The sequence below is a fragment of the Callospermophilus lateralis genome, chromosome 7 (genome assembly GCF_048772815.1).
Source record: "Callospermophilus lateralis isolate mCalLat2 chromosome 7, mCalLat2.hap1, whole genome shotgun sequence".
NCBI classification, from domain to species: Eukaryota; Metazoa; Chordata; class Mammalia; order Rodentia; family Sciuridae; genus Callospermophilus; species Callospermophilus lateralis.
In genome coordinates this window covers 114,033,771-114,044,018 of record NC_135311.1, presented here as the reverse complement: position 1 = coordinate 114,044,018, position 10,248 = coordinate 114,033,771, and the positions used below count along the sequence as shown (strand labels likewise).

At 49.1% G+C, this 10,248-nt stretch overlaps 1 protein-coding gene across 1 annotated transcript; it reads right to left on the bottom strand.

The window, feature by feature from the left end:
• Nucleotides 1-5,204: 5,204 nt before the first annotated feature.
• On the bottom strand, nucleotides 5,205-5,955 carry Cited4 (Cbp/p300 interacting transactivator with Glu/Asp rich carboxy-terminal domain 4). Its single transcript, XM_076863607.2, has one exon. The coding sequence runs from the start codon at nucleotides 5,757-5,759 to the stop codon at nucleotides 5,205-5,207; it is 555 nt and encodes a 184-aa protein (XP_076719722.2). The 5' UTR covers nucleotides 5,760-5,955.
• Nucleotides 5,956-10,248: the final 4,293 nt, after the last annotated feature.

Genomic DNA, 10,248 nt, shown 5'->3' with positions numbered 1-10,248 from the left:
TCTGATGGTGATAAAATTGGCCCTTCATAGGCAGAAAAGACCCTGAGGGGCACATTTCAGGTGATGGCCATAGTAGGGCAAAGGCACAGAGGCCAGGAGGTCAAGGAGCATGTGTATCAGGAGCCTGGGTGGGAGCGTACCTGGGGCTCCTGCTCTCCCTGTGGTCATGTTTCCCAGCAGCAGCTCTCATTTGAGCTGCCCATCGGGCAGGCACTCAACATCCCCTTAGTTCATCCTCGCAAGAAGCCTGTTGTGTCTCCATTTGACAGATGAGGAGACCGAGCCCGGAGTAGCATCCCTTATATTTTCCATCTGTCAGAGCACCCTCTGGGTCTTGCCCTGTATGTAATGTCCAGTCCTTCCATTTTCATGTCCTCCCTAAACTGACCCCATGTCACCCTTTTGTCACCATAAACTCTCAGCCTTTCAGATCCTGAGCTGCTCAGCCATGCCTGCCTGGAACCCTCAACATGACTCTCTGTCACATGCTCCAGGCTGTCCAGATCTCAAGTCTCACAGAATGTACAGGCTTCTTCTACCCAGACTAGCTAGAGAGCAGAGGCCATCGCTGTCCATCCCCAGACCCATTTGACCAAGCAGCACGGAACCATTTGCAATGTGTTCTCAGAATTCTAGTCTCATTTGAAGCCTTGCACATGTATTTTTGATGTTAGGGTTCTTCTCCTCCCTATTGTAGAGAGAGAGAAACTGGATAGATAAGGTGTGACTCTGCCCTAGTTTTCTGACCTTTGGATAGGGACCAGCGCCCTAGTAACGCTATTTACAGGGTGGGTGGAGACCGAGAGAGGCTGGAGAAGAAAAGAGCACCTACCAGGGCCCTCCCTGTTCCCATTGTGCCTGCACACAGTAGGCACTCAACAAGTACCGACTTGGTCTTCCAAGGTGGGCACTAATCCTGACCCAGCACTAACAGCAAAGTGAGTGAGGCAAGGGTGGATTAAGGAACTCAAAAGGATTACTCAGTAATCGGCTAACCCACTTAAGCTTCCTGGGAAAAGACGACAATCACACTGTTCATTAATTTATTTAAAAAATGATTGTTGAGCATTTAGCTGAGCTGGAAGGAAGGTGACAACGATGACATTGCTCAGTTACTAAGAATCTACTCTGTGCCCATCAACTCGGTGAGGTTGAAGAACCTTGTGAAAGATATTTTATTATTTGTAATAGGGAAGGGGCTAGTTTGGGATTCAGGTGAGGCAAATGACAGGTGGAGCATAAGTTTGAGGAGGCATTTGTTCCCACTTGGACAACACTGCCTCACCCTCCTTCCCACCACAGTGCTTGTGGGGAACACCGTGGTGGGCTGCCCAGAGCCCCTTCTATGAAATGATTGCCCGAGCTGCTGGAAGTGCTGTCCGCAGATCACCTTCCCGTGGGAGCTCCTTGAATTGGCTCAGCTGGGCAGAGCTGTTCCTCCTACGGCCAGGCCTTTCCCTGGGCAGCTGCATCTGATGACTGATGGGGGCAGAGTATAATGGCCTAGCTCAGGATGACTCTGAAGGGCCCTTCTAACTCCGGAGTTCCCCGTGGGGTTGGCCAGGGCACTTGCTGGGCCTGCTTTGTAGCTTCTGTTTCCTCCCTCACTCCCTCCTGCAGTGTGGAGCCTGATGGCACTCCCTAATAAATCTCTTGCAAGCTGAGCCCCATTGCAGAATCTGCGACTTGGGGAACTCAACTTGCAGTAGTGTCACTGTTGGGGTAACCTCTTTATAGTTGGTTAAAGCACAGCATTCCTAAAGACTCTAAGACAAGGATGTCCCCAAAAGCCAGGCTCAGGGGTAATAGTGCTAACTACAAACCCTACTGTTCTACACACTTCACCTCATTCACTTATTTAATCTCCGTAGCATCTCTGCAGGGGTGGTACTATTGGCATGCCCTTTTTTTTTTTTTTTAATTTCAGCTAAAATAGCAGAGGAGATGCTTTATTGTGCACATGTTACACTTGGTGAAACTGAGATAAGAACTAATTCAGAATGCTAAAGATCCTGGGCAAAGGACCACAGGGACTGTTAAGAGCAAGGTGGGTCTTAGAGGAGGTCTTTGGGATCAGACGGTGATAAAAATTCTAGAACAACTGAGATAAATTCTGAACAGTAGCTTAGTACCCATTTTACAGATGAGTTTGAGAGAGGTTCTACTTTTTTTAAAGGAAAAAAAAACTCAAAGGATTGGTGATAAGATCTGATTAACTAAAAGATAATTCAAAATTAAGAATATCACTCTGGAGTCAGGTATGGTGGTAAAAACCTGTAACCCCAGGTATCTGGGAAGCTGAAGCAGGAGGATCTCAAGTTTGAGGACAGACAGGGTGACACAAAGATACTCTCAAAGACAAAAACATCTCAAAGGGGGCTGGGGATGTGGCTCAAGCGGTAGTGCGCTCGCCTGGCATGCATGCGGCCCGGGTTCCATCCTCGGCACCACATACAAAGATGTTGTGTCCGCCGAAAACTAAAACATATATATTTTATATATATATATATACATATATACACACACACACACACACACACACACACGCACACATATATATAAAATTCTCTCTCTTTAAAAAAAAAAAATCTCAAAGACAAAAACAAAGCCAGGTGCAGTGGCACCCACCTGTAATTCCAGCAATTCTGAAAGCTGAGGCAAGAGAATTGCAAGTTCAAGGTCAGCCTCAGCAACTTAGCAAGGCCCTAAGCAATTTAGCAAGACCCTGCTTTGAAATAACGAATAAAAAGGGTTGGGGATGTGGCTCAGTGGTAAAGTACCCCTGGGTTCAGCCCCCAGCACCAAACCAAGCCAAACCAAACAATCTAGGGAAACTTTCATATGAATAGGAATTAAAAAAAAAAAAAAAAAAAAAAGATAGGAACAGGTCCTGCCTTAGCCACAACTCTGGTCATAGCTTTTAGGGGGTCTAACCTCTGACTCCAAAGACCCGACCAGGTATGAGAGTAGAATCTACAGGGCAGAGGGGCATCAGGTTGCTTTAGGTGAGAGACCCCTTGGAACTCTGGAAGCTGGTGAATCTGAGGGGTTGGGGGAGTCTGAGGGGTGGTGACTCTGCAGGGGACTCCCTCCTCCACTTGCACCTTAACTTGGAACATGGCAGGTATTGGGTTTCTGTTGAATCCTTTCCACTTGGAGAGTGCCTGAGGATTGTCGACAGATATCAACCCATCCCTGCATTAGTTCCTCCTCACTAATGGTGAGGCTTAGGTCTTGCAAAGTAGCAGGGAAGGACATATTAGCCTCATTTTATTGGTGGGAAAACTGAGGCTCAGGGAGAAGGAAATCAAGGCAGTGTTCAAACCGGGGTCTAACCTTCCTGTCCCATTGCAGCCACTGGGTTTCAGTCTCTGGCCTGGGTTTCTGGGCAAAGCTGGAGCAAATGCTGGCCTTTCAGCCCAGAGCTCAGGCCATTCTTCCCAAGAAGCCTCTTTTCTTTTTCTCCATTCTGTCCCAGAAGATCTTGTCACATCAGAGATTACCTTTATTCATTTGACATACACCTCCTGTCATTCATTTCTGTCCTGACAGTTTCAAGGTTGGTATGCCCCAGGAGAACCTTTGGCTGTGGGAGAGTCACATTGACAAACTTGGCCTTAGAGCAAAGCCCAACCACTGGGGACAGAAGGTCTCAACCCTGTGTTTCTTCTTCAGTTTCTGGAGTCCATTGTCTCCTAGAGAATGTCCCCCTGCCTGATCCTAGCTCTGTCTGCAGTGTCTCTGACCCGGCTTCCTCCCCACCTTTGGTCTCTTCCAGTCTTTCTCCCACACCCTCAAGGATCTTTTTAGAGACAATCAACAGCAGAGGGCGGCCAGGAACTCATATTGGTGATCAGGACTCTGAGGCTAAATCCTGCTAGGCCTGGACAAGCCCCAGACGATGGAAGGAGAACTGTGCTGACCTCACAAAGTTGTCATAAAGCTACTAGACTTTTCTTGTCCCTTTTAGACACTTTGAACCTTCCCTCCCCATAGATTCCTTGGACTGGTATGTTTCCCTGCCTTTAAACAGGTTGTTTTCCTAAAAACATATTCAACAGTCCAGGCTCTTATCAAATGTCACACCTCAACCAGCTGAAACTGCTCCCTCCTCTGGGTTTGCCCATTTGGCAGTTCCACCTGCATTCTGGACCTCATCATGTTATACCAAGATTAGTTATTCCCAGGTCTGTTGTCTCCTCCCACCTGGACTGTGATTCCATGAGGGCATACAGCCAGGAATAAAGCTGGTGCCAATTCATAGAATGATCCTCACCATCATTTACTGAGGGCTGTCTAGGAGCCTGGCACTCTGCTAAAGGCCTCACAAACACCTGAGGAGAAAGGAGCATCTCCCTCTGAGGACATAGCCTGGGAAGTCTGAAAGGATGATGTCTTGGACACTGGAGAGTCATGATCCAAAGCCAGGGCTATCTGACTCCTCAGGTACAGCCAGCTCCTCCACAACTCCACCAAGCTCCCAGTGGGTTATTTTGCCACCCTGTGGCAGTCTCTGCCTTCCAGGTTATGACATCACAATTGCACAACTTACAAGATATTTTGGAAAGAAACTGTCGGTTTCCTGTCCTGGGCACTGCTGGGGGATGTGGCTCCCCTCCCACCCAGAGTCTTCAACAGCCTCAGGACTCTGGAAGCTAAATATAGCTGGGAGTTGGAGTGATAAGGAAATGAAAACTCAAAGACTATAAAGTGACCCAATTTTATTTTGGTTTTGGAGGCCAGATGGGGCATTGCTCCACTCTGCAGGGTATAGAGCTGTACAATCTTCCCCTCCCGCAGGCCAGAGGCCCTGCGAGGGTGGGGGCTCAGGCGGCGGGGGGTGCGGCTCAAGGGCTCAAGGAATGGTGGCTCGGGACCCAGTTCCCGTAGTGGGCTGCACAAGAAGAGGGGAAATCAGGCAGAGGCCTGCCATGGCTCAGATTGGGGGGAAGGGCCGAAAAAAGAGACAGGACGCAAAATCCAAGAACGTGGAGTCCAAAAGCTGGTCCAGTCTCCTTCACTTTGGGGTTCAGGTCAGAGAAGTGAAGCCAACTGTCACCCCGATGAAGGCAGGAGTCCCAGCCCCTGGCGGCGCTCCGCGCACAAACCCGCCGCCCCCACCCTCACAGAGGGTGTGTCCGGGGCCGGGTCGCCGGGTGCGGAGTCCGGCCGGAGGTCAGGCCCGCTTCTCCTCCGCGGCGCGCTCAGCAGCTCACCGAGCCGGCGGGCGGCGCCGACCCCAAGTCCGAGAAGCAGTCGAACTCGCTCTGGCCCAAGAAGAGCTCGGGCAGCTCGCGCACGCGGTGCAGCCCGAGCTCGAGCTCTAGCGACGTCAGCGCCTCCTCGTCGATGAGTTCGGCGGCGTCGATGCCTCCCAGGACGTGCGCTGGCGGCGGCGGGGCCGCGGCGGCGGGCTGTGGCTGCGGGCCTGGGGGGCCTCCGGGGGCGCCAGGGGCCGCGATCCCGCGGCCTGGGTACAGTGTCGCCGCAGGCTGCAGGTGCGCGCTGCCGGCAGTCGGCGGCTGCACGGCCGGAAAAGGCTGGAAGGAGGACGGCGGCCCGAAGGCCCCGTACGACACGGCCCCGGGTGGGGGCGGGGGCGGTCCCAACGGAGCTCCCCGCGGCCGCAGCCCGCTGTCCATACCCGGGCCCGCGTACGGTTGCAGAGTCCGAATCCCGTGAGGGCCGTGGTTGGTAGCAGCCGGCGGCGGCCTCTGCACTAGGCGGTAGCCCTCGGCGAGCATCAGGTGGTCAGCCATGGCAGAGTCTGGCTGCCTGTGGGGGCAGCGGGCGGATGATCAGCGCGGGCGCCCCCCCAGGACCCGGCCACTTGCTCCTCCGAGGCAGGAGACCCAGGCACCGTGCCGTACCTGCAGCTCAGTCAGGTAAAGGAAAACTGAATCCGACCGGTTCTCCTGCCTAGCCCAGAGCGCACGGAGTTCACGCTCCTGCGCACCCCACGGCCCAGGCTCTGGGCAGCAACAGAAGCAAACACCTACTCGGTCCGGCTCCAAGACCTGCGCGTGGATCCAGGGGGCCCGCGACCACTTATACCCAGAGGCGGGGATTCCCCGCCCCAGGGCTATCATTGGCTGGATGGAACGCTTCTGGGCGTGCCACGCGCGCCTAGATCTAGGACTCAGCCCCACCCCCTGATGGAGCTCTGTCCTTTGAGTCCCAAGCCCCACCCCAGGCTCTGACTGCCGAGGGCGGGAGAGGTGTTTGGCACTTTCCAGAGGGGCTTGCTCTGGCTTTTGGGGGCTCACTCCAGACTAGCTTGGAGCCGAGCTTGAATTTAGCAGACGGTGAAGTGGAAAGGTCAGAGGTTTAGGCGCTCTAGAGCTGCAGAGTCTCAGTCCCACCAACCTCTTTAATTTTCCAGATGGAGGCCAAGGCTCAGAGGAAGAGGAGGTTTCCTGGGAATACAGATCAAAGGGAGAGGGACTCGAACCCATGCCGGTGACTGCATCATTTACACAGGGCATAGGCACCTCAACAGTGCAAGGTCTCCCGCGTTCCCACCCATCCATCCCCATAACCTCAGGGAGCCAGTTGCGTCTTTTCTGGCTCCCACTGCACCTTGTCTGTTGAAGCATGTACTGAGTTGTTATTAGAGTAATTTATGGGCATGTCTCCTGAAGGACTTGTTCATCTTCTTATCCTCAGCGTTTGGCCCAGAGCCCAGCCCAGAGCTGGCTTTGGGTAAAAGTCATGTGAATGAATAAATGACGGAATGAATTGCAATTCATACACTTGAGCTTCAGTTTCTTCATCTGTAAGACGCTGACAACAGCAGCACAGCTCCTACTGCAGTATGGCAAGGGTTAAATGAGGGCAGGCTTGTAGAGTGCCCACCAGGGTGACTGGCACACAGATATGCAGAAGCATATCATGGCCCTTCAATGAATGAAAGGCTGGATTTAGCTCAGTTCCTAAGGACCTCCCTCTGGGGGATTTCACACCTTCCCTGGATAATAACAACCCCGTTTTGCAGACAAAGAGACTGAGGCACACAAAGAGAAAATGGTTGTCCAGTGAGCATAAGCAATGAATTGGCATGTGAATGCTGTGTGTTCTCTGAGCTCTTAGAGCAACTGGAATCTTTCCCATGTCCAGGAGGCAGCCTCCCTGAACCTTGACCCCCACGAGTTTGCCACTCTTTTCCTCCCTCCTCTGACTCCCCTCCCCCAGTCGCTGCCTTGGGACTTCCTGGAACTTGGTTTATCTAATTGGTGTAGAGTGGAGAAGCCTAGAGTGAGAGTTCAGAAGGCCAAGTTCCAATCATGGCCCTGCCACCTGCAGGCATGTGACCCTTGGTTGTTGTCTGGGGGTGGGAGGGTATCATTTGATTCCCCAGGGCCTCAGCTTTCAGTTCCGTGAAAGGGAGATGGTGATCCATGGCTGAGAGTTTGTGAGAAGATCACAAATGACCACAGGTGTGATCAGCATTTTTACAAAGTGTAAAATCTGCATGCTGAATTCCCAAGTCTTTCTCTTCAATGAAGGGAAGACTACACACAAATGCCTAAATCCAGATTCATCTGGAGGTATGTAAGTGTATGTGTGGGAGAGCTTTGAAAAAGACAGAATATCTGGCCTCACCCTAACCCCCAACTCATACTCTCTGAGGGTATTTTTGAATATAGAAATCTGTGTTTATAAAAATTATTCTACTATTCTGACACAGTTGATTCAAGGACACCAGCGTTTTGAAGTTGTTGCACCACAAGACAGTTTTTGATTTTTAAAAAATGTGTGTGAATAGTGTTTTTAAGTTCATAATTTGGCCAATAGTTATTCATCCAACACCTGCTCTATGCCAGGTGGTGATCCACTTGTGATTTTTAAGCTCTTGGGGTCTTGCAACTCTCTTGAGAATTTAATGAAAGCTTCAGACATCATGGGGATGAACTATTGTATATGCATCCAGTGGGTTAACTGATCTGGTGGAGGATGGTCCGTGGACTTCTCAGGAGTTTATAGAATCTGGGTTAAGAATCCCAATCAAGCACTTGTGGACGTACAGTAAACAACAAACTAAGTAAAATAATAATCCACATGTTAGAAAGTGATATTGCAATGTGGCAGAGGGGTTGAGTAGGGAGAAGATTGGGGTGCCGTGCAGTAGCAGGTTGTAGATTTGCATAGGGTGACCAAGGTAAGCCTTATAGAGACTGTGAGGTCTGAGCAGTGATTGAAAGAGAAGGGGGCCTTAGCCATGTGGTGTCTAAAGATAGGAGCCATCAAACATGTTTGGTATGATGCAAAAACTTTGGATTTCAGAGCATTTCAGATTTTCAAATTAGGAATGCTCAACCAGAAAGTCTATACAAATATTCCCAAACCTAAAAACCTCTGGAATCTAGAGAATTTATGGTCCTAAGAATTCTGGGTAAGGGCTACTCAACCTGAACTATCACTCCCATTTTACAAGGAGGCAACTGGAACTCAGAATGAGAGGTGATCTGCCCAAGGTCACACAGCTAGCTAGTGATGGAAGAGAGAAGGGTGGCAGCCCCACTAGTTGCCTCCAGGGACAGTTCTCCTTCCCTTTGTTACCATGTTAGCTCCTGGCCCACAGCTCTCATTGCTTCCTCTGCTTGGAATGCTTTCCCCGTCTCCCCCTTGTCTGCCTGGACAATTTCCTCATCTCCTTCAAGTCTTCCATCAAATATTACTTTTCTTTTATCCTGGTCACCCTACTTAATTGCAGTGGTTTCCAAATATGTCCACAAGTTCTTTGATACTCCTCCATTAATTCCCCTCTCCCTGAATGCAGAGTAGATATCATGACTCACTTGTAACAAATAGAAAATAGCAGAAGTGATGGGAACAGTTACAAGTCTAGTTCATAAAAAAATAGTGTGGGTTCCTCCTTGCTCTCTCTCTCTCTCTCTCTCTCTCTCTTGAATCATTACCTCTGGGGGACTTTAGCTGACATGTTGTGACGACACTCAAGTAGTCATGGAGAGGCCCATATGGCAAGGAATTGAGGCTTCTTGCCCACATTCGGTGAGTAACTACTGCCTTTTGCCCACAGCTATATCTGTGAGCCATCTTAGAAGTGAATCCTCCAGCTCCCATCACATTTCCAGATGACCACAGTACCAGCCAACTTCCTATTTGCAACCTCCTGAGAGATCCCAGAATGACTCAGCTGAGCTGCCCTTGGATTCCTGACCCACTGAATCAAAGGGAATAAGAGTTTGTGTTTTAATCTATGAAGTATTGGGGTAACTTGTTACACAGCAGTAGTTATCTATAACGAATACGTTAACATAACAATCTGTTCCTGCTCAATCCCTGGAATGAGACTTACCTTGCTCTTCTTTAAGTTTTTTTTCCCTAAGCATTTATGATCTTCTAACACAATAATTAATTTGCTTATTTACTATGTTTAATTACTTGTCTTCCCACCAATAAAGCATCAACTCCATAAAAGCAGGGAACTTTGCCCACTTCAATCAGGCACCCCAAACAGTGCCTGAAAGTACTATATTTCATTAAATATGAGATGTTATCAATTTAAGAATATTCTTATTCTGTAAAAGTTAAAATGTGGAAAAGAACTTGTGTGTCTTCCAATTAATCAAATAAAGTTGTAGGTGCTCTAAGTATTAGAATATAGAGTGACAGATGTTGATTTTATTTAGGGCAGCAATGTGCCCAGCCAAGAATCAGACACATTCCTGGACAATGAGATGTGAGCAAAAGAGACTGGGTAGGGCTTCCTGGAAAGCTCTTTAAAAACAGATGGAATTATTCAGAATAGATAAAACCACAGAGAGATTGGGGGTAGGGGGGAAACAGGGAACAACTGCTTAGAAGGACCAGGCTTCCTTTTGAGGGTGACAAAAAGGTTTTGGAACCAGAGCTGGTGGTAGTTCAATGCAGTGTATGGATTAAATGCCACCAAATCACTCACTTTAAAACATTTAATTTTAATGTTATATAAATTTCAGGAAAAAAATTTTTTTACGGAAAAAAAAAAAAGAGATGGATTCAACCCACACTCACTTTTTGTTATGCCATTCCTCCATTCTGCCAGGGATAAAGATGTGATACCTAGAGGAGCAGCAGCCATTTTCTCAGCCTGAGTACAACATCACCACTATCCCCACTATTATCACCACCACCATTACCACCACTATCATCATCACCATCATCATCACCATTATCATCACAATCATCATCATCATCATAATTATCATCATGGCAAACATTTTTAAAGCACTTACCATGTACCAG

Coding starts and splice junctions, on each gene's coding strand:
- Cited4 (XM_076863607.2), bottom strand. CDS start 5,759: ATGGCTGACCACCTGATGCTCGCCGAGGGCTACCGCCTAGTGCAGAGG.